We start from the raw sequence: 26,801 nt of genomic DNA on the forward strand, positions 1-26,801 counted from the left end.
CGCTCCCGCCCTCCCTCCCGGCGGCCGCGGCGCCTCTGACAGCGCGGAGCGAGCGGAGCGTCCCCGAGCGCCGGGACCGCGCACCGGAGCCCCCGCACCGGGACCGCCACTCCGCACCGGCACCCTGACCCCGCACCGGGACGCCGCGCCGGTGAGTGGGACAGGCGGGTGGCGCCGGAGCCGCGCAGGTCAGCGAGGCGGCGGCGCCGGCGGGGCTCGGTGAGGCCGGGGCCCGCCGCTCCCCCCGGCCCGCGGGGTGTCCCGGCCCGCGGCACGAGCGGCCGCCGCTTTCCTCTCCGCTCCCCCCTCCTCTCCGCTCCCCGCCCTCGCCCGCTCCCCCCTCTCCTCGCTCTCAAAATGGCGGCCGCGCCCGTTGGTGAGGAGGGACCGGGCGGGGCGGGGGGCGGCGGGGGGGCCGACCCGGTGTCCTCCCCCGGCTCGGTGCGGGGGCTCTGCGGGCCGGGGCGCGGCTCCTGCGCTCCCCGCGGGCCCCGCTCCCGCCGTGACTCTGCAGGAAAGCAGGGCCCGGTGGGAGCGGTGGGGCGGGTGCAGAGCCGCCGCCGGGCCCGTGTCCCCCCCCCGCGGGCCGCGCCGCTCCGTCCGTGACTTAGCAAATACCGGGAGAAGGCGATGGGCCGGGGTAAAGAGCGATAAAATCGCCTTCAGGGACGATGGGCCTGCTGTGTGCGCGGAGGGCACCCCGAGCATCCCTCCCCGGTTCCTGCCGGGGGTTCCCCCTGTCACCCTCCCCGGGCAGGGCCGGCCGTCGGGCGATGGCCCAAACGGCCAGCGCGGCCGAGGCACCGAAAACAAGGCGAGAATTAATAATCCACCGAGAGGAGTAGGTGTTGTTTCAGAATTTGTCTCGCATCCCCAGTTTTCCTGCAGTGCTCAGCAGGGCAGCAGCGATAGGAGGTGGCTCAGACCTTCAGAACCAGCTGCAGTAAAACGGGGGAGGGAGGTCTAATCTCTCCTTCTGAGGGTCATATCACTGCCTGGATGCCTGCAGGTGCACAGGCTTCCCGTGATAAACCTTAAAATATTGCTTTAATCCTGTATTAATTACTGCTCGCGAGGTTTTGTTTCAGCAGGAGGTTATAGGCAGGCAGGGCTTTTGATGGAAGTTGGGGGGTGGGAGTGGTGCCTCCTTTGAAAAGTTTGGGGTTTGTTCAGTTCTGTGGGCGTGAGTTTTTTTTTTTTTAATTTTATTTTTTTGTTTAAGGTGGATGCAATTAAACTTGACCTTTAATACCAATAATAATGTGACACCTTCCCTTTCTTTGCCATGATATCACTCAAACCATTTCAATAGTGCTGCAGCAGTGGGCTTGGTTGGTGTAGGTCAAGTCCTTTCATAATGAATTGCCTACTAGGAATGCGGGAAGGTTAATCTAAGCTATATTAAAAATCTTTAATAAACACCGTTTTAATATAATTAAATGTTTGGGCATATTGACCTGCCTAAATTATGTATTTTTGTGGTGATTCTCTGAAGTATATGTTCCTATGACAGTATTGTTCATGGCATTAGGAGGTGTTGGTTAAAGAACCTCCGTTCAGTGATGATCATTTTGTAAATGATTGTGCAGCATTTGCTGGTTTTCGGGAGAGGGAGGGTCTGCTGTCAGATTGTTATTTGCCCTTAGAGTAATTTTGTTAAATAGGAAAATTATGTTGGGGAACTAAACAAAGAAAATATTTTAAAACTGTGAGATGCATTGCAAATATCCGGCTTGTTCTCGGGCATCTCGTTTTTGTGTGTTTCTGTTGCTGTTCCCATGTTTGTGGATGCTGTGAGCAGCCATTGAACAGGGAAGAGACTGGGTGGAGTAAGGAGGCAAAGCTGCGAAATGGCTCGATTACCCTTTCAGAGCTTTTTTTTCCTCCCTTTGCCGAGGAATACTAATTGCCGTAACAATGAAGTCTCTTCTTTAGGGAAGAATCTAATGGTGCAGGAAGCTTCGGAAATGAAACAAATCTCACATTCTGTTCTGAGACCGATTTTTCTGCAGGGTGGATTTTGATTTGTCTGGCAGTGAGAAGTGACCAGTCACTGTTGCAAAGCCGGATTTTTTTTGTCTGATAACCGCTTCAATTTATCCACTCAGATATGCACTTGTTGAATTGATTTTATTTACATTTTAGATAAGAATTGCAATTTTTCTGCCAGTGTTGTACACACAAGATTTTCTGGAATCTAGAGAAGCCTCTGTATTGTGGCTTCATGCTGTTATTTGTTCATGGAACTTCTTGGTTAGAGCGGATTATGGGTGGGCACACAGAAAAAGACAATCCCTGGTTTCTCTGGTGACCACAGTAGAGTGACTGCTGTCAGTGTACAGACTGGATTGCATTGCCCTTCGTCATGTGCCAAGCTCTTGTAAAATTACGTCTCAGGATTTTGGAAGTCCTTTTGAGCACTGTAGCTCTGTAAGAGCATTGCTGTCCCCCTTGGGCACTACTGCTTAAAGTTGTGTAGGAAAAGCATTTGAACAAAGGATTTGGGGAATACAGTAGGGATTGGAGGAAGCATCTAGGAAGGGCTGCCTATGGAAGTGCTCTCCTATTCCACATGTGCCTCGTGGCATTCCCATCTGATTTTAGTGCTGATTGGAGCAAGGTCTGAAGCAGGCTTTACTTTTTCATGGGGGTCTCAGTTCTGGAGTGCAGTTTGTGAGAGGAGATGGGCCCACAAGAAAGAGACTGTGCTTCTCTTAGTATGCCCAAAATTAAATTAAGGGGCAGTGGTTTCTGCATTATTTCTAGTTCATTCACTTGGAGTAGATGTTCCAGGATTCAGTGGCTGCATGAGCCAAATACCTGAGTCTAATGTGTATCCAGGCTAAGGCCAATGAAGAACCCAGCAAAACTCTTTCTATCTTAACAGCTTTATTTGATTTTTGTCCTTGAAATGATGGCAGTCACTTTTTCTACAGGAGTAACTTGTTCATTTGGGTTCTACAGAAGCAAAAGGCATCAACAGTTCCTTTCTGGCTGCACACAGGCTCTGTCTTGCCCGTCCTGCTGAGTCCTGTGCCTTTTCTGGCTCCTGTGCTCCTCCCAGCCAGGGAGCTCAGGTTGTGTCTTTGCTCTCAACTTGCCATGGATGGGACAGCTTCAGAATCAACATCTGCTGACTGCCTTGTCCAGCACTGCAACCTTGTCTTCCATGAGGAACTCCATAGCCCATGCCCATCATTAATTATAATGTATTTATACTTCTTGTGAGGTATTCTGGGCAAACAATAGCTGGGCCCCTCTGCCTCAGGGTAGCTCAGGTATAAACTACATATGTTTGTAAGTTTTTTTACAACCCTCTGTAGCTGCCCTGTATTCCTGAACTAGAGGGGTTGGAATTAGCTAGTATGAAGGAGAACAACATTGGAATAGTTCAGTTTAGGGCAGCTCTCTTCTGCTTTGGTCAACTTCAGGCCCATTTTCTAAAATAAAGGCAAAGACTGGGAGAGCAGCTGAAGCATCCGTGAAATGGGCACTGAAATACTTGTCAGGCTGAAAATAAGAACTGTGTGGGCCTAATTTAAGGAAATCAAGACAACAATGGAAATCTGTAATTATTAATAGATAATAATTTCAGATTTCCTATAGGGTGTGGGGGAGTTTCCAGCCTCTAACATGTAATTTGTGATGGCAGCTGAAGATCTTTCCCAAGGATCAGAGCCATGTGTGTTGATAAAATGGTGATGGGACTCTCCTGCGAGGTTTGTTACAGAGAAGTTGTTATGTGCTGTCCATACTTGCAGATCTGTCAGTGACGTTACAACTGGCTCCTCTTTCTCCCTTTTATAAGAGCTTATGTATCATTGGCAGGACAACCTGACTACTAAAAATGTATTGCACTGGTGAAGCCTTGCCTGGTTCAGGGGCTTTCTCAGGAGCTACTTTATTATGTGACACAAGGGAATGGGGCTCCTCATGTGGCTTTTGAGGGTTTTATTAATGGGTGATGTTGCTTTATCTTTTGATCTCCCTGACAGAGTAGGCTACACTTTGAGTTTTTAGTAGACATTTACACTAAGATACAATCCTGACCTGTTTAAAATCAGTTTTGAAGTACATAAAGCTGTTTCCTCAGAATTCTTTCTCTGAATGCTGTCTGTGCTAGGGGAGTGTGAATGGCTGTGCTCTGTGGGCAGGATGGTGCCACCACTGGGGTGCAGAGGTGTGGTGAGAGCTGTAGCTCTGTCACATCAGCTTAATGGTGGGGTCCTGAGCCTAGGTTGGGTTAAATGTCTGGTTTTCACGTATTACAATTATTTTAGAACAAAACTTCTCTTCATTCCTACTGTGTTCTAAGACCTGCCGATGAACAGTACATATTAAAAGCCTTGGCAAGAACCAGGATTTTGTCTGATGAGGAACAGAATTCCAGTTTTACCCTGGAGATGCCAGCTGCTGTGGGTTAGCCCAACAGATGTGTATTGCTAACCTGTATCTTATATCAGTTGTTTAAAAAAGGGCCTTTTCCTCTCAGTTGAGGCAGGACGTGAATGAGGCAATGTTTGTCTCATAATGTTTAAAAGCTTATTCTGTTTTCTTTTTTTTTAACTTCCTGCTCTCTCCTTAAGGGATTAGATAGGTGTGACTTAGGCTCTTTTGCTTTTAGTACACTGTCTTGGAATCCACCTATCATTTCACTTCCTGCTAGCATCCACTGTCAGGAAATTTCAGAGAAAAAGCTTATGTATGGAGTAAGTATATGCTGAACTCCATTTCCTTGGGACTATAAACATACAGTCCTTTCAAAACTAATGTTGTGTACAGCATTGTCACCAATACCAAGAGCACTGATGCATGTATAACTATGTAAAAAAATCAGCATTATTAATTCAAAGCACTTGCTAGTTAATACATTTGGAATTATTTTTGCCATTTCCTTAATGGTACTGCTTCTGAGTAAGCTTTCCAGTTTGGCTTGGCTGCTTGTGGACTTTGGATAAGGACTGTGATTAAGTGAACGTAATAAATACATTGTTGTGGTTGTGATTTTGTTGATTCTGGAAGACTTAGCTGATATTTTTTACTAGTATCTACTTCCTGCAGCCTTAAGAAGGTGTTTCCAGAGATGGGACCATCCATGGTTGAGGTTTGTAGGTGGTTCAGCAGCAGTGTCTGTCCTGTAATTTCCTTGGATCTGCTGTTAAGTAGGTCCCTGCTGAGGGAGTTGTCGAAGGCTGTTCAGAGGCACCTCTTGTTCTGAGGCTGGTTGGTGACTCAGCTGTCACACCTCTTGTGAGGTAGGTGACGGGCTCTGTGGCGTGGTGCTGTACTGGTTTGCATCTGGGGTAGCACAGGGCCATTCATGACTGAGATTATTTATAACTTGCCTCTTGTATCCATGTTAATTGTTCCTGTTGTGCTCCACAAACCTTAAGTTCCTTTGGTTTAATTAGACAGACAAGTGTTCCCCTCCCCACCTCCCCCCGAGATTGCCTCTGCCTTGTTTTTCTGCTTAATGCTAAAGCAAAGGTGTTACGTTTATCCTTCTTTAAGACTAGAGGAAAATCAACTGGAAGCATCTAGTCTGTTTGTTGGAGATAAATTACTATTTCTTCCATAACAAAACAACATTGGCAGCTTGTCTTGTGCTGGATTCACCTGCTTTTTGGGGTGAAGAAAGAGATTGGATAAACAATTTGGTTTGTTTAAATGCTCATGTCTTTGCAGTCTATTAAGAGGATGATGTCATTAATGAATGTCTGTATGTATTTTAAACAGATGGTGTCTGTTAAGTCAGTAATGGTAGAAGTTTCTGGTTCTCTCACCTTCAGCTCTGTATTAGAGGCAGGAGTGTAGTAGGTGAAGGTGGATGATAAGAAAGATGAGACGCCTTCTACCAGAACCCTGATTTCATTATTTTTGATACTAATGTCATGAAAGGTTGAACACTGTTCCCTCTAATAGAATAAGATGTTATAGATCACAATAATGATGAGCTTTTTGGTTTTGGTTTTTCCCCCTCCTCTTGGCGAGTGAAACCATTTTTGGTCAACAAGGTTTGAAAATGGACAAAGGAGCAACAGGGTTCTCATGATTGAAGAGTGGAAGTTCTGTCTAAGTTCTTGTTTGGATTTCTTTGTGGTTTATACCTTCCCTCATTTCTAAATTATTAACATAGGTGTTCCTTTAAGTTTCCTTCTGGGTATTTTTCTTCATAAATTTAATCAATTCCTGGCCGTTTTTGTTACGTCACATTTCCAGTATAACAGGCAGTTTAATGATTGAATTATTTAAATTTGGATATAGTCCTGTGACCTCTTTTACAGTTATAAATCTGTTACTTAAGTTTTCAAGCCAGAGAAGAATGGGAAAAAGAACTGAGAACAAAGTTCAAATCTTGTACATGCCTGCTGACAGACATATCTTAAGTGCAGCACTCTTCTCCTGGTGGTCTAGAATTGCTATCCCAAAATGTGTATGTGTTGTTTGACCTAGCAGTAAATACCGTGCTGGAGTCATCCAGCTGACCCTGATGTGCTTTGCTCTGAGCGAGTGTTGAGTGGCAGCGTGTAACATGGAGCCCCGTAACACTACCCCTACCTGCTGTCCTGCCGCTGCCACGGCACCCTGAGCAGCAGGGTGGGGGCTGCCATGTCAGAAACCTCCTCACACATGTTAGAGCTTTATTTTCTACCGCAGCCTGCATTCTTCCTGTTATTGGTAGCTAAATTTACCTGCATTTTCACACAGAATTGAACAGGCAGGTTAGAAGAGGGATGTTTTCCCTTGTTTTCCACCAAAGCCTACATACAGACCTCAGGCTGGAGCTCTGACCTGGAGGAAGCTCAAAGGTTCTAAAATGAGATGGTGTGACAGTGCTCACTCAAGATGTTTCTCCTGAGAATTAATTGTCTCATGCTTCTATCAGAATTGCAAAACTGAAGTGATACATGGTGAAAAAATGTTAAGATTGAATTAATTTAAAGTCTTCTTTAAAATAAAAAAAAATTCTAAGCAAATTTGGCCCAGGTTCCTCAAAGTCATTTAGTGTTGGTGCCTGGGAAGGTAACAAGGCCAGAAATGTGTTTTGTTGTTTTATAGTCCTAGAGGTGCGTAGTGACTGCCAGTGATGTGTTAAAAACTTAGCTTGAAATAATAAGGGAAAGCAGACGGGCATAGGAGTTGATTTTGAAATGCATAGGCGTTCCTTTCAGCAGCATGCTGCGTGGAGCACCCAACTTGCTCCTGGTTTACAGCATCTTGATGACATTCCTTAGCTTTATTTTTCAGATGTAATTGCAACCTGCTTTCCAAGTCTTTGGAACATAGGCACTGTATCTGATCTGCTGCAGATTGCTTTGTGGTTCCACATGGATTTGGTGCTGAATTATTTTCAGAACTAAACAACTGTATCAGCTTTTTAGCAAAAGCTGTAAGAGTAGGTGAAATGGGGAAGAAAACAGACATAAAATTTTCTACTTTTTTCATGTTAAAAATATATTTCTTTTGATAAACCTGTAACTGAACTGAAACGGAAAATGCTTTTTGTGAATTATTATTCACAAAAAGCACAGAATGCTGTACTCTGTGGATACTTACATTGATGTATCAAGCAAAGTGTTGACCTACGGGCGTTTTGAGACTTCCCTTAATTGCAGAATAACAGGCTTACTAAACATATGAATTAAAAATCAGGCTCAGAGTTGTAATTCAGATCAGATTTGCTTCTTGTTTTGTTTTTCCCAAATCAGATGGCTGTTGGAGCTCACTTCATCGTAATCCCTCAGCCAGCTTTACTGATGTAGGCTGAAAAGTGGAAAAAAGATTAACCCAGCTCATAAATGAGTAGCTTTCTCATATTCTCCCACTCATCCCTGCTGGCTTAGCAGGTGATGGATTCCAACCTTTGCTAGGATAAGGTCTGTTTGCTGCACTAAGTGCAGCTTCATGGCTGTGCCTGGGTGATTCTACTGTGGATGAGCTTTCCTGCAGTAATGGGGGGCAAGATGGAAGCAGGAGAGGAACTGGATTATTTTACTTGTCACTGTTTTTCTTTCCTATCAACAGATAGAGACATATCAAGGAACCCTTTTCAGGCCCTAATAGTTATGCCTAGGAACCATGGATATTACTTCACTGCTGTGGAATCTGGCTTTGAGTACACTTGTAGAAGGAGTTGTCCTACTCTGTGGCTTGAGTGTGATAGAGCAGATTTTTGCTTCTGGGCTTTAAAACAAAATCAGGCCCATTAAAAATTAGTTTAAATTAGAAGGAAGTTTTCTTATATACTTGGTAGAATTTAGCAACATAATCCAGAGGTGTAAGAGAACGATTCACGTGGTTTAGTTCTTCCATAAGGACTGTGGCTGTAATTGCCTGGGAATTATTCCCAAATAACCCCTTTAAGTTCTCTTGTTAATGTTATGAAACAGGATCCACTGTCGAAGAACCTTGCAAGGACCTCTTGTGCCAGCCATGTAGCAAGAGACAATGCAACAAGAGTTTCTCCTTTAGTAATGCACAAATGGATCCTTTCAGCTTTAAAGAATTGTGGAATTTAATTCTGATATATCAATTCAGTTACTCTTTTTAGTGGCCTTTGGTTTTCATAAGTGACTGACTGGCCTTTCACTGGGATTGTAAAATTAGCTGAAGAGAGGGAGCCAACTGAAGTAGGGTTTTGTGTATATTAACTCAGAAATAAACTCCAGGAGTATTCTTTGAGGTAAAAAAAAAAAAAAAAAAACAACCTTTTAAGAATGATAGAATGTGTTAGAGAAACCACTTGAAAATTGCTAGCATGTAGCTGGATATGTTTTGTTTTATATGTGTTATTGACATTTTAAATGATAAGATTTAAATTTGAACCTAAATGTGAGTAATGAAAAACTCTCAATTGATTGCATATTGTGTACCCAGTTTTGTGTTTCTGATGCTGGTGATGGCTCATGTGCCTTTTTAACACCAAATTCTTTGTATTAGGTGTGCCTGAGCTGGCAATCTGCACAAGTGACATCCGATTTTGTTTCCTTCAATAAACATTATTGGAGAATATAATTAAAAATGTTGTCATAATAATACGGAAAAAATGGTATTGAAGCTGAGTTAACTAAAGTATTAGAATTCTGCAAATATGTACAATTCCTAAAGCACAGCAGTGCTGAGCTAAAGCTTTGTTGGGCTTTCAGAGCTATACTCTGCTGGTCTGTTCTGTATCTGCTGATGCTTTAGCTCTGTAATTGATGCCGTGTATCTCTTCTAATTTTAATATAATGAGCTACAGTTACATGTTTAGTGTACATAGCTTGTGTTTTTGTGGCAAAGACTGTTTATGGAGCCTAAGCAACGGTCATTAAAACTGCAGAAATTGAATTAATATACTGTTAAGTTTCTGGAGGAGCCATGGACATATATTTGGGATATGCACTACCATGGGGGTGCTGGACAGCAGCAGCAGAATGAACCCGTGGTGGTGGTACTGGTGTATGGAACAGTGACTGCTGCTGAACCAAGGAATGAAGCTGGAGCTGATTTTTGGTCTTCTTGCACCTCGCTGTGGTAGCACAGCACTGCCAGTGACAAAGGCACTGGCACAGCTGGGTTTGCTGTGCCTCCCTCCTGGGGCTTACTATGGGTGAGATGGATCACAGCTCAGTTGAGGGTGACTTTTACTGTTACTTTTTCTGAACAGCAGAAATAGGCACTGTTAGTCATTTGAGCCGTTTTAGGGGTGTGTTTATGGTGTTGGTCCTTAAAAGTGTTTTTGACACACTTGATGGGAGCAGACAAAGGCAGTGGAGAACTTTGAACCAAACTTACTGACATAATCCTGTGAAAGATGCCGAGGTTTGTTGTGATGGTAGAATTTGGTACCTCAGGATACACTTCTGAAAATGGGGATTTGGAAGGGCTTAGGTATATAACCCAAACTGTAGTACTGTTTAGCATCCATTATACTCCGCTAAACAAAATCATAATGAACTCTGAAGAAATTTACAGACTAAATTTGATTTACTTTTTTGTGTGTACAGAATGGGCACCTCTAGGAATTTTGATTCTGCTCTTGCTTGATGCAGGTTCTGGTAAACGAACAAGTATTTTTGTCAGGTTGAGACTAAAATGCTGATGAATTAATTTGGTTCCATAATCTATTTTTCAGTTTCATTTGGAGAATACATATAGAAAATATTTAAGTGTCTCCTGAAGCAAGTATGAACACAGTCATAGTAATACCTACAAGCTAAGGCATATCATTTATTGGCATAACATACATGAGCTGAGGGGAATCTCTTGCCTGAAAGTGATTATTTTTTCTCTACCTCATTTCTGTGACTGAGCGTGTAGCTATTGTACTTGGATACCTCCTGTAGAGCTGTCTCAGCTAACAAGTGGAGCTGAACTTGTTTCATTTTGCTGTTGGTGCATTTATGAATCATTTGCAGGTCTCTCATTAAGTTATTGTGAAGTTTTCCAGTAATCTAGGAAGCACTTGAACCGCGCTGATAGCCATCAGTGGAAGAGCCCAGTGTTTGAAGGCAGGAAGCAGCAGCGGTCTGTTGGATCCTTAGTCACCCTGGGAAGAGGGTGTTCCTGTCCGTGCCAGGTCGGTGCCCGCTGCCAGCGTGGCGCGGGGCTGGCTGGGTGCCCGGCTGGCAGCCGGCTGCCCGAGGGCGTGTGCTGCCCAGGTGGCACCGCTGGGCAGAGCCGGGGCCTCGGGGCCCCTGCGGTGGCAGCGAGCGTGTCCTCGGTGTGACTCTAAGGAGCCTTTGAACCTCCGTTTAGGGAGAACGTGGGCAATGGTCAGACACGAAGAGACAGAGGGTCACAATTTTTTATTTTTTCTTTTCAAATGAGGTCAGAAGAATCTGCACTATGCTGTCTTTACCTTCCTTTACAGATGAGGATTCTTCTGCTTTTTAGGTATTCCTGCTCAGTTTGTTGCTCTTCATCAGTAATTCTCTGTGATTTAGAAACTTGTGCAGGGAAAAATTCTAGCCTGTGATGATTCTTGGCTGTCTCTTTTAAAATTAATTTATTTTTAAAGATTATGCTTTAGTATGGCACTCTTTAGTCCTGCAACACCAAAAGATTGAAGTAAGTCTGCTATTGTTACTGCTCTGATGTTTCTGCCAGTCCTGAGTATAAAAGCTGATCTATAGCTAAGTGGAAAGGTGGGCTCTTGGGCTGAGGTGCAGTTGCCTGCTGAGGATCTGCTGCTGTTAGTGGAGCTGAGGAGTATGTTTCGTATAGGTAAGGAAGGATTTGTGTTCTAGAAAGCTGTGCAGGTCCTGTGCTGCTGGGAGGAGTGAGAGGTGTCCATTGCATGTGTCATATCTGTGCCAGCGATAGGTTTTCTGCCAGCTCCCAATTTTAAAAGGCTTACAAAGACACCTGATCTTGCTGAGAACACCTGTAGCCCTCTGTTACTGTCCTTATGCAGAGGTTTGTCACTTGGTGCTTTTGTATATACAGGCTATTGATAGGGAATCAGATAGGTTTTAAGTTAGAAACTACAACTTGGAGGAGTCTAAGTGGATATTAATAAAAGGCACATCCTGGTTCACACTTAATTAGTAGCTTTTACTCCATGCATGGCTAGGTTCAGTGTGCTTTTTCCTGTATTTAGTAGTGGACAGAGTAAAATTCTCATGCAAAGACACCTTTTCTTTCAGAAGGGTATCTAACCCTGTCTTGATGTTGCCTTAATATGCTGATACATAGTGATCAGTTTGAGGCAAGATGTAATGAACCTGTGGCAGTTCTTTGTGGGTTGTTTTTGTTCCTCAGGATTCCCCCAGACCTCCAGCTGCCTCTCATGGCTGAATTGTTGGAGGCGATGGCTGATAGGTGATGGAGGAGGACTGGTTAGTCTTGCTTTGCTGAAGCCTGTATGTCACAAAGTCTGCTCCAACTGAAAAAAAAGGGTAGTTCACATAGTGGCACAGGTGCGTAATTAATGGTGGTCCTTTTGGGTTTGGACACTCCTGCTTGAGTGGGTTCTTTGTTTGTGGGTTTTTTGTTTGTTTTGGTTTTTTCTTTGTGTACAGTGGGGTCTGGTTGGTTTTGTTTTGTGTTTTCTGGTTTTATCTATGAAGGAGGCAGTCCTAAAAATACTGCACCTTCTATTCAGGTGGCTTTATAGTTAAAAGTTAGGAATACTGGCAGGGTGCTTGGAACAGACCCTTTCTGGAGGAGTGAGATGCTGTAGATCAGTTGGTTGGTGCCTTTGGCTCAGCTGTAATTTGCTAATAGCAGGAGTAGTTGCTTTGCCATTCCAGTACTGGGATCTGTTTCTCACTAACAATTCAGAGTTATATTGTGGAGCAGCCCAGGTGTTGGGAAGTGGATCTAGGATATGGAGAAGTTTGAGGTTACTTTACATTTGACAGGGAAAATGTATTTCTAAATAGATGACATGTGAAAGATGGCTTTACAAACACAGTTGCTGTTATTTTTAAACAAGTACTATAATTGCATCTACAAAATTAATGAGATACTGGGATTTTTTACTGGAGTCAGTACGCTGGCACTGGATTTGCTCGGCATTCGCTGCATATGGCGGTTCATAGTACAGATCCCACGCTGGGGTTTTGCCGTGGCAGGCTCGGAGGTGCGCGCTGTGCTCCGGCGCTCCCGCAGCGCTGCCGGGGTTCCGCATGCCCGGCCCCGCTCCGCGCCCCTCCGCGCCGGCCGTCCCCTCTCAGCACTGCAGGGCCTTCCTCTTGGTGTTCACCGAGTTTCTGGGAATTTGCATGTGGTCCTCTGCTCTGTACCGAGTCCGGACATCTCTTGAAACCCAGTTGTCTCTTTACCTGGCATGAATTAGCTTATGGGACAAGAGGAGGTCAACTGTTTGCTTCTGTTGTCCGAAAGGATGAGACCTGTGTTGTTAGTTTACAGCTGAATTGTTTCTGAAATAACTATTGGGGAAAAAGTTAGACTAATTAAAAGAAACATTTCCTGTTCAGAGTGTTTGTATCATAACTGGCTTGCAGGTAGTATTACAGTGTGCAGCAATTAATGTGGAAGATCCACCACTAGGGTGAAAACAAGCAACTTGCAGCTTAAGCTCATTTTGAAGCAGACAGCAGGGCCATATAACTTTAGAAAGAAGCCTCTGATCCCCTGTGATGAATAAGTAGCCATTAATGATATAAACTTAGTATTTCCCTTACTTTTATCATAGCAGCCTACTGTTTAAAGGAGGCTCCTTACTGACATTGTTATTGAGCTGTGATACTGAAGTCAGTGTGCGCATGTGCCTAGGGAGGGGCAGAGGTGAGGCAGCGGGAGCATGCAAGTCCTCAAGCAGTGACTTGAACATTTACAAACCCACCTGATGTCTCTGAGCCTCTGTGTGTTGCCTTGGTTTATGTCGGTGCTGAGGGCTGGTCGGTTGGTTGGACTTGCTGAGCAGCCTGAGTGAATGATGAGTTCTCTACAGAACCTGCCAGGTGTGCAAGAAGTGCCATTTCAGCGCTTCCCATGGTCATGGTGCTCGCAAGGTCCCTGCAGTGCAGAAAGCAAAGGCAATGTGAGTTTGGTGATGTCACTTTGTCAGAGCTTGAAGCTGCCCTGTTGAAGCAGATTGTGCACTGAGAATGCTGCAGTTCATGTTTCTGAATCAAAGCATACTAATGAGTCTGTGTTGGAAAAGCACAGCTCCACTGACTTGAACTACCTCGAGCGTGTCGGGTTTCAGCTGTATCCCGAATTGGCTGGCATTGCCAGAGGTGTTGAGATCACTCCACTGCCTGAGCCCAACTGCAGTCATGGGCCTGTGGCAGCTCTTCCATGGTCATGGTGCCACTGTGATCAGATTGGAGGACTGTTTAAACATTTGCCATGCCCTAAACATTGTTGAGATGGATATTAACACTAAGTAAACTACATTAACACATGATTGAAAAGAAAACAAGTCTCTTAGTCAAAGGTTCTTCGAAAATCCCTCGGGTGGTGGTACTGGAGTGGGAAAAGTCATTTGTGTGCTGCAGTTGTGTAGCAGTGTAGCTGCAAGGGCCCCATGCTGGGGTAGAGCCAGAGTCTTTAAAGATGCTGTTTGGATAAATCTAGGAAAGCTGCCTGAGGAATGCTTGTTTTGAGGAAACAAATAATGTCTCTTTCTTGTAGATGGATTGAATCTTCTGTGTTGAATGCCTCTGGATTTCCTATTCGATTTCACATCTGGGGAAATACTTGTGATTTAAGCCACTGTGGCAGACTGAATTGTGGATCCTGGGTTCCCAAGACTTCAGCTCTTGAGGAGAAGCCACTGCTCGATCACGTTAACCTGACATCTTAGCCACGATGGTGCTGTCACAAAGGCAACGAGATGAACTGTAAGGGATCATTGTTTTTGTGTTGCATTTTCGTTAAACTTCAATTATTAGCATTTGTTCCAGAATAGATTTTAGAGTGTCTGTGTTCACATGCCCTTTAAGTACTGTGTATTGTGGTTTGGCTCTCTCTTTATTTTTGATAGAACTGCTGATATTTGAAACTAGATTGGGAAATGATGAAAATATAATTTCAAAGTTACTGATGACATAAAAAATGGGTTCTTCAATTTGCAGTAAGCACATTGCAATATAAGCTGCAATCTATGAATTCTGCAGTTATCTTGAGTAAATTCTGGAAATTTTTTGCTGTTTTACTTTGTAACGTAGACAAGGATCTAATCAGAATGCACTATGTTGTGATGACATTATTTCTCCGAGTCCTTAAATTGTATTTAAAATGTTTTGTAGAAATCGAGCGATAGCAGATTACCTCCGTTCCAATGGCTACGAAGAGGCATATTCAGTTTTTAAAAAGGAAGCTGAATTAGATGTGGTGAGTTCAAACAAGATTCTTCACCTGTATTTTAGTTCAGAAGTCAGTTTTACAGCATTTGCATCTGTTCTGGACCTGTGTGTCTGTTACGTACCTGTTAGCTCAGTTTAAGAAGAGGAGGTGATGAGCTCGCACAGCTTATTGCCTTACCAGGAAAGGGAAAAATAATCATTGGGTGAGTTGACCATTTCTGAGCAAATGGTACTATAACCAGATTTGAAATGGTCTGAGACTGTGTAACTTTGGAGACTCAGTTCACTGGGAATCTTTGAGAAACAGGAAGACAAAACTGGACTACTTTTGTCCTCTGCTTTGTCATACAGAGCCAATGTTGGAAAATTCTTTTGAGATTTAAGTTGGGTCAGGAGTTAAGTCATTGCCTGAATCTGTTGCATACCTCTTGGGGTAACCCATGTAGTAGGAGGGCGGGCTGAAACACTAATAGAGATTCATCATCCAATAAGGCCAGGTTGGACAGGGCTTGGAGCATGTGTTCCTCCCCAGAAGGGGTGATGGAACAAAATGAGATTCTAGGTCCTTTCCAGTCCATACCAGTGATTGTATGACCAGCTCTGGTAAGCAGCTCTGTTTGCTTAGACTGTACAATGCCAGTGACTCAGACCAGTCATTTCTTGTAACTTCATTCTTTTGATTTACTTTAATTTGGTATAATTTTTAACTTGGCCACCTATTAGCACAGGAGGTGTGCATTTCATATGGCTACAGCTGGATTGAGTAGTAAACTTCTGTGTGCTGGATAGATCCTCAGGATAAATCCTTGCCTTTTCTTTATTACATATCTTGCATTGTTCTTTTTCCAAAATGCTTGAAGTCTGACTTAATTTCTCCATTTTGCTACTAGTATTGAATAAATAAGTAGAAATGACAAATTGAAATGCCATACTTAGAATTGAAAATCCTAATATTATTTCCCTATCTGCCTTATCTATCAACCTAATTTAGTCTCCTCTTCCCAAAGCTTAGGAAAGCAATCTAAATAGGTTAGATGGTCCTGAGGGAAAGAGAAAACGCAGTTGCTAAAAGTTTCACAACTTTTATGCAAGAAAATCTGAATTGGAGTGGGCTATAATAAAGTGGAAATAAAAGGTAAAGGCTGAAATTATTTGAGTAAATTGGAATGATTGATGTGTAGCTCTACAAAGAAAGATTTAATTTTTGTATAGATTATTCATGCAAATACCTCCGGATTTCACAAGTGCTTCCTTATAGTAGTAGATTAACATCTGTCTCTGACCAAGGTAGCAAGTCCTCAGAGCTTTTATCTGCTGTGGAGTAAGACTTGGCATGATTATTTTCTATGTCTATTCATCTCATTCAGGATTATTGTAGTATGAGACTGTAATTTTGTAATGGAAAGCAAGTGCAGCACTTGGTTCCTTCTGCATCTCTGATGTTTTTCTGTGTTGCTTTTCTTCCTCTTTCTTTAAATGCTTCTTCTCAGAATGAAGAGTTAGATAAGAAGTATGCTGGACTTCTGGAAAAAAAATGGACATCTGTTATAAGATTACAAAAGAAGGTAAGTAGAGATCTGCCGGATGTGCACATATAAAAAATTAGCCCAGAAAGCATTCAGCACTGAACACGAATGTACAGTCCTGAAGCTGGAGAGGCAAGAAGTGCCTTGAGGCAGGTGGTGAGCAGGGAGATGGAATCGCTGTGTGCAGAGGGTCAGGCTGGGCTAGGAGGGAGGAAAAATCGGTGCTGCCTGTTGTCTTTGGCCATGGCCCTAGAGGGAAGGAGCCATTAGCTCCAGTGCATTCCAGTGAGAGTACAAAACTCTTTTTAGTCATGCTTCAATGGCTCAAGAGTGTGTTAAAAGCAAAAAGCAAAAAAAAAAAAAAAAAAAAAAAGCCCACAAAAAAAATCAAACCCTAAAATCAGTGTGTTAACAATAAAGTCCTATCCCATGTGCAGGTTAATACAGCGAGGGTTTATTAGCCCTCCAGTGTTTCTGTTGTTGGTTAAAGTGTGTGCTAGCTCCAACAGGACACAGAATTCCTGCAGCAGTAGCATTCCTTTTTGTTAGCACAACCTTCTTTGGTAGTTCGGTACAATAGTAATCCAGATGTACTCAGTGTGTGAGTAGAGGGGATGTTTTAGAACTATTTTTTGTCCTGTGAAAATATTTGGAAATTTGAAAAGAATAAATGATTAATGATTAAATTATTAAGAATTAACTATAAATTATTAAAGAATAAGCTATAAATTATTAATTTATGTTTGATTTTTAAAACCAGTGCTACTGGATGTTGGTAGTCAGTTTTGATCAATGCAATCTTTGCTTTACTGTGAGTTTTGGAGTCAGTTGTTATTTGGATTACTAGTGAAGAAGGTGAATTAGGTCTTGTATAAAACGGGAAATAAAAGATCTCTTTAAAATTCTTACACTTAGGTAATGGAATTAGAATCGAAGCTGAATGAAGCTAAGGAAGAATTTACATCAGGTGGACCTCTTGGTCAGAAACGAGACCCTAAAGAGTGGATTCCTCGTCCTCCAGAGAAGTATGCGTTGAGTGGGCACAGGAGTCCTGTCACTCGAGTCATTTTCCATCCAGTGTTCAGTGTTATGGTCTCTGCTTCAGAGGATGCCACAATAAAGGTATGTGTGCACTCCACACAACTGGCTGTGGAATGGGTGACATCAGTGCAGTGAAACTTGTTCTCCTGTTGGGCTTATAAGCTTAACATGAGCTGAAAAGCAGTTTTCAAAATGCATGCTTTCAGTTAATTTATATGTAACAAAATCACATAAAAATAAATTTATTTTTCTCTACTGTTAAGCTTTTTTAGGACTGTCTGTCTCTTGCTTGATTAATTATTGAATAAGGTGCCAGACTGGCCTGCAGAGTGCAAATGTGAGGTTGGAGAATACCAAGAGTAATGGGCTGCTGCTAACAGGTTGTCTGTTCCCTTGTCAGGTGTGGGATTATGAGACAGGAGACTTTGAGAGAACCCTGAAGGGGCACACAGACTCTGTGCAAGATATTTCCTTTGACCACACTGGCAAACTCTTGGCCTCTTGTTCTGCCGATATGACCATTAAGCTATGGGATTTCCAGGGCTTTGAGTGCATCAGAACTATGCATGGTAAGGTATAAAGGGATTGATTTAGCAGTCTGTAAAGTGAAGATATATATATATATATATATATAATTTTTTTTTTTTTTTTAATCCAGGAAAACTGCTGATGTGGAAAGGGGTTATAGACCAGAGTATTTTCTAAAAGAAAAAGAGGGGGGATATAATTTGAGTGCACTGTAAATAAGGGAGGCATGCAGTGTTTATGGAATGAAATAGCATCTTAAACTACTATGCATGATGGTGTAGGAAGCATCTCATAATGATGCTGAAATAAAATGACAGAGGGATTTTAGCTTTAAATATTAAATGCTTGCTAGACAGTAAAACTGCCTTCAAATGGGTGAAAGATTCCTTCCTTCAGCCCTCTGTGTTCCTGATGCAGGGCTACAGGAAGGGAGGAATCAGTGCCAGAGTAGTTGTGGCTGCTCCATGCAGGGTTTGGCTGCATGTGTTTGATCACACGGAAACATTCCCTTTGCACTGGGTTTGAAAGCCATAGGAAAAATGAGAAAGTACAACACCCAGAGCTATAAGATTCTAATATTGACAGTGAATGTTTTTTATAGTCTTATGTAAGAGCTTTTCTCTTGCTTTTAAGATCATCTTTTAGAAGTGGTGAGTAGAAATAGAGAATATTTGAGACTTATAAAAATAAACACCCATCCATAGGTATACGCAAGTAAACAAAAAGCGCCTTTAAGGATGCTCAATCTCTGGACTGTGTGAGTTCTAAAAATATGGATGATTATTTCATAAATTCTCAAGTTTACATGTAAAGATTATTCAATAAAGCATGCTCTGCTACTACAGCTACTTGACCAAGATAAAAAAAATGGCAAGTCCTGTGTGCTCTGTGAAAACTCTGCCAGTGCCACTTAATAATGGCTTTATTTTGTTTTTAGGTCATGATCATAATGTTTCTTCGGTAGCCATCATGCCCAACGGAGATCATATAGTTTCTGCCTCAAGGGATAAAACTATCAAAATGTGGGAAGTCCAGACAGGGTAAGTGCTCTTGTGAGCAAACAGCACCAGAACAAAAGCGAGGAGAAACCACTGTGTGTAGAAATGGGACACGGGAATCTGAATGTCAGAAGGCACTCTTTGAATTGAGAAATTATGTTCTGCCATTTTGAGTAATTCATTGAAAGATTCTGCCTCAGTCATTAGGCAGAGGGGCTTAGATTTAATACTGACTAATTAAAGCTAACTGGTTTTGTCTTTTTGGAAGCTATGAGGGTAGATCTCTAGCTCTTGAAGAATTAGGAAACAAAATTCACTGGTTAACCATGACTTTAAAGGGAGTATCTGTTACCCAAGGTGTCTCCTGACCTGTAAAGCTCTACTTGTTCTTAAAATACCTGTTTAATGCAAGTAGTCACATCAACTTAATTTTCCCCCAAGTTTCCTGCTTTTTGCCTTAACAAGATTTTGCTACTCTTAGCTGTCGCTGCTTTCTCCTGTCAACATCCTTTCCACAAACTCTGCATGGTGTGCCCCATCACCTGCCAAGATGAACATGTGTGCGCTAAAATACTTTATCTTAACCACTGAGTAGGTGAAGTGTCCTGGAATTTCTGAGGCACGCGCAGTGGGTTCCTGCGCTGGTGGCTGAGTGATGCTGTGTTTTTTGCACAGTTACTGCGTGAAGACTTTCACGGGGCACAGAGAATGGGTGCGCATGGTGCGGCCCAACCAGGACGGCACCTTGATTGCCAGCTGCTCCAACGACCAGACGGTGCGCGTGTGGGTGGTAGCGACAAAGGAATGCAAAGCTGAGCTCCGAGAGCACGAGCATGTGGTAGAGTGCATTTCCTGGGCTCCCGAGAGCTCCTACTCCACCATATCAGAAGCTACAGGATCAGAGGTAACATTCCTGGGCTGTTACACAGGCATGCACGGGGAGATTTTTGTCTGTGCTCTGGGTAGCACTGATAGCCACTGAGCTTTGGGCTCAAAGGCCTGGCAGGTACAGCAGGTGTGTGAGTACTTTTGTCCGAGTATCTCGGTGTGCAGTTAAGCCCTGTCTTGGCTTCCCAGGATCCAGCTTTTGTGTTTAGGACCTATCCTTGCACTAGTGAAAGTGAACTTTGGGGAGATGCTCTGTTCAGGGAGGGGTGAGAGTGGGACCACTGTCTTGTATTGCAGCAAAGAAATGTGTAAAGCAGTTTCTCTGGCAGAATGTAAAGATTATAAGGATGCTTAGCAATTGGAAGGTAGAGCGGGGAAGGAGCCAGTCAGGAATGCAGAATGAAGCTGCCTTGAATGCAGTGTGCACTGTGCTGGAGTCAAGCACCGATTGCTGTGATTTACTGTACAGCTACTGATGGCTGAAAGCATTCCTTAACTAAAATGAATCACAGTTTGTGTGATCACCGATACCTCTTCTAGTGAGTCTCAAGAAAGGCCTAAAGGCCAGAAGAAATTTTCGTTCTAAGGATGTTAAAGTGTAGAGAAAAGGAAATAGAAATAAGCTCCAGTTTCTAGTCAAGCCCCCCACCTGGCATTGCTGTTTCGCCCTCTGCCTCCAAAGGCCATTATAATCTTTTAGTTGTAAGTAATTAAGACCAAAGTCCGTGCGTCCTTCCTGTGGCCGTGTGGGCTCTGCAGGCGGGGCCTCCCCTGCCCCCTGCTGGTGGGATCGGGCACAGCCCGAGGGAACGCCCTCCCTGCACACCTGGGCCAGGTGAGAGCTCCGTGCATGGACACGCACAGAAATCACTTCACAGTAGGAAGTTTTCAGAAATTCCTAACCCTGCTTCGTTGCATTTTATGAAGAATATGAACACAAAGGTATGTGTGAACTGCATCCTCATCCCGAGATGTGGCACTTGAGATGTCTACTGTTAACAGAGGATGTCTTGCAGTAGGCAAGTGTGTATTCAAAGTGTTACTCGGCGTGTGGAATCAGCAAGATAAACAACTGTTTCTTTTAGCAGATTGTGTAATTCTCCTAGCATTAGTACCAGTGCTTGTGACCCAGCTTTGTCAATGTGGGTTTACTTGCTGTGAGCTGTTGTATGATCTGATTTTGGTACTAAACAATATCATTGGGAAGGGATCTGCTTCATTACTCCTCTTGCCACTTCCATCCTGTGTGTACCATAACTTAAAAAATAATTTTCTGTAGACTAAGAAGAGTGGCAAGCCTGGGCCTTTTCTGCTGTCTGGATCCAGAGACAAGACCATTAAGATGTGGGACATTAGCACTGGCATGTGCCTTATGACACTTGTAAGTCCATTGGTGTTTTTTCTGGCAGTCATAGCTGCATGTGTACAACCAGTTTTAATGAAATGTATTCTCTTGCATGTCATGTTTTCAAGAGAAGCCAGAGTTATAATAATGCAAATGCTGGAAATACAGTTTTAATGGCTTCTATGGTTCAGATCTTGTTGTTGCTAAGAAATACTAACAGTCTCCAAAATCATCATAGTGTGAATGCAGTACTGTGGTGTAGGTTCTGTGATGAGTAGCTTGGTTTGTTTACAGAAATGCTGGCAATTATCTGAATTGTGACTTCAGTGAAATACCATGTTGTTGCCATGTGCGGGACTTCTCGTGGGCCATAGCCTGCTGTTCCCAGCTCTGATTCTGGCTGGACTGGGTGGTGGTGCTGGGGTGGGGAGCAGAACTTGAGCAGATCACATGAGGACTGCTGTTTGTTTGCCCTCAAGTACAGGAACTTGCATTGTTGGGAGGACTGATAGAAGTGTAATAATAGAAACTGGAGATAAGCTGTGAATTCTGACAGGGCTCAGTGCTGTCCTGGCGGGGCCTTGCAGGGGTCCCTCAGTGTGCCGTAGTGAGGTGTGGGATGCTCAGCTCTCAGCCTGCTCACTGATCTCTCCTTGTGCACAAGGTGGGCCATGATAACTGGGTACGTGGCGTCCTGTTCCATTCTGGGGGAAAGTTTATTTTGAGCTGTGCTGATGACAAGACTCTCCGTGTCTGGGACTTCAAGAACAAGCGATGCATGAAAACCCTCAACGCGCACGAACACTTTGTTACCTCTTTGGGTACGTATTGATCCCAAATCCAGAGCTGCTGCTTCCCCACTGGCTGTAGCTGAGCACCAGGCTGACATTCACCTTGGGGCCCTAGTGGCACTCTCTATAGAAGAAATGAACTAGAAATTAACTCCAGTTTCTAGTCAAACCTCCCAGCTGTGTGAGTTGTAGAGTTGGAGTGTGCTGGATTTTTCCACTTCTGATGCCAGTGTTGCACATGGATAAGAATGTTAACTGACAAGGAGTTCTGGAACCTGTCACCAACACGTGCAGGCATGTGGGGAGGGCTCTAGTGTCAGTGCTTGCCCAGCAAAAGGAATAGAAGGGTGTGCACAACAGTCAGAAAAGAGTTACTTTGAATTCTGGATATTCCTGTTTTTTGTTACTGATCTTGGTAACAGCATGAGAGAGTTTGGCTACAAAAGTACTGCCAGGAGCTTTAGAATTTAGCTTTTGAGCTGTCAGAATTGTTTTGAAAAAGTAGTGCCATTCAGCGAGAGGAGGAAGTGCTGAAGTTTGGGTTCACTGGTAACGTGAGCTTTTGTCTCCTGGCAGATTTCCACAAGACAGCCCCGTACGTGGTGACTGGGAGTGTAGATCAAACAGTAAAAGTGTGGGAGTGCCGCTGATGGAGTTCACAGTGACCCCCTTTCCTCTGGATGCACTCAGATACCATGGTTACCCATTGAGCTCTGTTTAAATAAATATTGTCCTTTCATGTAAATTATTCTGGATGTAGATTGAGCTTATTAAATGTTACACACAAAGTATTCATGCATGGTGAATCCAAATTGTATACTGTAAATTTACATACGTTGTCTAGAAGTACCATAGGTTTAAGAACATGGGCTGGCATTGGTCACATCAGACCTGAGAAGGCAGAAGTGGGATGGTTGGAATAGGGCACTTAACTGAATAGTTGACAGTGTCGTTATGTCGGATAATTATACCTGTTTTTCTTTCTGCTGTCTGTTGGTGCCTGAATTGGTGACCTCATTTGGGAAAAGTTTTGTAGGGCTCTTTCAGAAATGTGTATCTATGTAACATCACTTAAGTGTGCTTAATAAATCTTCTCTAAGAATACTAGATAATAAGGCTGCAATTCAGAATCTTCTGAACCTTATATGTAATTAATGGAAATTAATTAAACTCTGGAATATTTGTCATGAAACATTTGCCAAATCAACAGAAAACATTTGTTTTGGCCTCCTATCATGCAAGGGTTGGTATATTTATAGAACTGACTGTAAACCTGAAATAAGACAACAAATCTTAGTCGCAGCTGATGTGATAAATGTATTTATTTTTTATTTGGTCATTCAATGGTTAAGCTGTGCTGTTAAACTAAGTTTAAATGGTTTTTGTTTGGTTTTTTTTAATGCTAGATGAACTTCCAGGAGGAGTTGTCCATCCCACTAGAGTTTAGTGATCCAGTTTCCAGTAGAGCTTCCTCTCCCAAATGACTGCCATGGTCCAACTTGCTGTTTGCTTTCCATGTTTGTTAGAGATGTGCAATTCCTATTTACACAGCAGGATCAAAGGACACTTCCCTCATTCACTGGCAGGAAATTGGAGTATACAAAAGTGTTTTGCTTTCCTTAGTGCCTCCTTGGACAATGAGGTGATCCTCACCTTGGCAATGTGGCTCCAATAAAAACATCCTGGGGTTTGCAAGTGGAGAAAAACCTTGGGCTGCAGCATTGAAATGCTTTAAAGGAAGCACTGAGTATCTTGAGAATCAGTTGACAATGGCAGGTCAGATCCATGCAGGCTTCTAAAAGAAAGATGCCATGAACAAAACCCACACCCATCTGTGGGAATGATGATAAACATTAAAACCAGACCCAAATCCTATCAGCAAAACCAGCCCAGCTCAGTTATTAGTATTTATGTTGTTTGGTGTACACAATTTTTAATTTGCATATCCCTAAAGTTACATATTTTGACCTGAAATTAATGAAAATATTATAAATTAATATTTTAATCAGCATTTTTGTGACAGATTCCATTGCAGATAACCAAGAATTACAATACTTATCAAACTAACCAGGTGTTTTTAAAAATCAACTTTAAAATTGACAATACAATGAAGTTCCAGGCTGATGTTTTAACAGGTGAATTTGTGCTTCATTTTATTCCTTTGGTCCATGGCTTTTAAAATGTCCCTTTTAAAGCTGAGAGTCCCTGACCAGCGTAGGGTGGGCTGGAGGGTGAGCACACTGCACTGGTGAGGGGGAAACTTCCACAGTCAGCCCAGAAGGACCCTTTGTTCTGTGGGAGGAACTGGATTGGGGTGTGGGATCCTCTGGGAAGCAGTGGAGAAAGCGGGGTTCTGATGGGGGGTTTTCAGAGCCAGTTTAAGATCCAGGCTAATCTCTTAAATCCAGTGGTTTCTGTCATTCTCAGTGTGTGTTGCTGCATAAGCATGCACGAATAAAGTCTGTTTTGTTTGTTAGCTTCTTGGACTGGAAAAATTTGCTGCTTTTTGTCCTATTGGAGAATTCCAGATACACAAGTAGTGCATCTTAAATCCCTCCATGCATCTGCAACTGTAAAGTAATAACATCTGTTTAATTCCTGGTAGGACCTAGAAACTTTATTTAAGCCTAAAGTAAACCACCCTCATGTACATAACTCAAAACCTGAATGAGAAATTAAAGGTACCTGTGATGTGGAAGTTGTCTACTGCATTTTTTCCCTGTAGCAAAGAAGCATTTACCAGGACACCCAGCCCCAGTGAGTGTCACTGCTGTGTGAGACTCAACACTGCTCCTGTGCAGAGTGAGCCTTCTGGGGCAGCAGGGAATGATCTCAGGGATGGTCCCGACCGGACCAAAGCTGAAGCCCTGCTTGGAAGGGAGCCACACCACAGGCATGGGAGTGAGGGGGACACTCTGGGACGTGCTGTGGAACTGTCCCCACTGTTACTTTCAGCTTGTGCTGTGCCTTTGCTGCAGTCAGACCTGCAGCAGCGAGGTTACTGGGTCAGTAATGAGCTAAGTGCTTTGGAGGGGGCGAGAGGCTCACTGGTGCTTTGGCACTTCCTGACTAAACCTGGCAGCACGTGCCAGGACCCAGCTCTGGCCTGGCACCAGAGCCACTGCAGATCCCTGGGCTCAGCCTAGCCTGCGGCACACCACACAGGCCAGAAAGTGCAACATTTTTTGAGGTTGATGTTTTATAGCATCTTGCACTTTAGAAGGTGAAACAAACCCATCCTGCTTTTGTGTGTGGTGTGACCAGTGTGCCCAGGACACTGAGGAAAGGAAAACAACCCCTGGGTTGCTAATGAGTGGGGATTATGGGCATGGGGTCCCTGCCTCTCCTCTGCCGCTTCCTGTCCATGTGAACTGCCTGAGAAATCACTCTTAAGACAGCTCCTGACTCCCCTGAGAGCTGTTTAAAAGGAAAAATACTTTGTTTTTGTAGACAGTGGTGGCTTGGTAATCCTTTAATGATTTGAATATTGCAAATGCTAAGTTGAGTGAAGGAAAAGCGCCCTTGGAGCGAGCTGTTGTGTCCAGCTGTATATAACGTCCGTGTATTAAATCAATACCGAGAGTCCTGTAGCAAGAGCACGTGCATAGAGGGGTGGGATGGACGGGGGGGGGAGTGGGGGGGGTCGCGTTGGATTTGCAAGTCACAACTGGCGTTAACTGGCCTTTTTATCTTTCCACTGTGTCATGTAAGTAGCTGCTTTCCTGTCCTGCCTGTCCCTCAGGCTTCCCCGAGTTCATTCTGAAGAGAAGTTAGCAAAATCCTCACGCTTTAGAGTCGATCCCGACATCGACGTGAAGGCAAATGTCAGATGTTTGTTTGAGCGCTGTTAGAGGTTGCAATTGGAGAGAACAGTTCCCAGGCTGTAGGAGTTAACTGAAGCTATTGACACAATTAAAGCAAAATTGGTAAAGGAATGTATATAATACTGCTCTGTGTTTTACAGTAAGATTTGTTGCTCTCAGACTGTGTAAAACAAAATTTATTCATGTTTTCTGCATATTAAAAAAATCTTATTGTACCAATTGGTAAACTATTAAATGCATATAAAACTAGATGTGGTTTTGTTTCCTTGGATGGAAGAATTAAAACTATTTTGAAAAAAGCTATTGGTGTTTCACCCTCAGATTTTGCTCCCGCCTGCTTTGCCCTTGCTCTGATTTTAATTTAACTTGTGATCACCTGAGGCTGCAGGGAAGTGGTTTTGAGCTGGTTCATGGCAGCTGGAATAGCAATAGGTTTTGTTGTTTGATCCGATGCAATGAGGTGCTGCAGGAAATGTTCTGGAGGGCTAAGCTGGACTCAAGGTGGGGAGGAGAGCCTTGTCCCTGCGCCTGGCACAAGCCAGCCCTGGATGGGCTGGGTTTGGTGGGATTTTCCTTATCTTGACCCTGTCTCTGTACTGCAGACAGGAGCTGCCATTCACTGCTCCTCACTCGGTGTTGGAGCTGAGGGCGGTGGCTGAGCGTGGTCACCTCGGAGGATCACTCGGCTTTGGGGCGGCGCAGGGAAGCTGGCTGCCTGGAAAGCTGAAGGCACGGCGTGGTTCTGGCAACATCTGTTCTGATATTAGTCTTGTGCCTATGTGTGCTTTGGTTTAATTTTTCCCTGTGATTTGGCCCTAATTGCCTCAAGTACTGTTTAGAGATGGGTCAGTGGCTGGAACTGGAATGGGCACATCTTCATAATGGAAGAGCATGGATGTGCTCATGAGCTTGATATTGGGGGAGAATGAAAAGGCACTCCCACCAGCTGAGGTCTGTGGAAGCAGCTGGTAGGGTGGTACTTTGCAGTGGGAACAGATACAGGATGGACATTTGGATGAGACCCACTTGCATTTGGGAAAAAATCTGAGTCTGGGCTCTGCCAGAGCCAATGCATGCATGGGCTGTCCTGGATGGGGT

General features: G+C 43.5%; 1 protein-coding gene across 2 annotated transcripts; it reads left to right on the forward strand.

The window, feature by feature from the left end:
- Window positions 1-26,006, forward strand: PAFAH1B1 (platelet activating factor acetylhydrolase 1b regulatory subunit 1). 2 transcript variants are annotated; one of them, XM_021533070.3, is made up of 11 exons: window positions 1-151; window positions 14,089-14,297; window positions 14,706-14,790; window positions 16,253-16,327; window positions 17,204-17,410; window positions 17,730-17,898; window positions 18,795-18,897; window positions 19,531-19,759; window positions 21,023-21,124; window positions 21,753-21,909; window positions 22,456-26,006. In XM_021533070.3, the coding sequence occupies exons 2-11, from the start codon at window positions 14,266-14,268 to the stop codon at window positions 22,527-22,529; spliced, it is 1,233 nt and encodes a 410-aa protein (XP_021388745.1). In that variant the 5' UTR covers window positions 1-151; window positions 14,089-14,265; the 3' UTR covers window positions 22,530-26,006. The 2 variants fall into 2 exon arrangements, with proteins under 2 accessions (XP_021388745.1, XP_021388746.1); XM_021533071.3 differs by lacking the exon at window positions 1-151 and adding an exon at window positions 337-376.
- Window positions 26,007-26,801: the final 795 nt, after the last annotated feature.

The sequence above is a fragment of the Lonchura striata genome, chromosome 20, assembly GCF_046129695.1.
Source record: "Lonchura striata isolate bLonStr1 chromosome 20, bLonStr1.mat, whole genome shotgun sequence".
Taxonomy (NCBI): Eukaryota; Metazoa; Chordata; class Aves; order Passeriformes; family Estrildidae; genus Lonchura; species Lonchura striata.

Excerpts from the sequence above, each read along its gene's own strand:
- PAFAH1B1 (XM_021533070.3), top strand. The coding sequence starts at position 14,266 with ATGGTGCTGTCACAAAGGCAACGAGATGAACT. Across the intron at positions 17,899-18,794 it reads GTGCATCAGAACTATGCATG|GTCATGATCATAATGTTTCT; the intron begins GTAAGGTATAAA and ends TTTTGTTTTTAG. Across the intron at positions 21,910-22,455 it reads ACACTTTGTTACCTCTTTGG|ATTTCCACAAGACAGCCCCG; the intron begins GTACGTATTGAT and ends GTCTCCTGGCAG.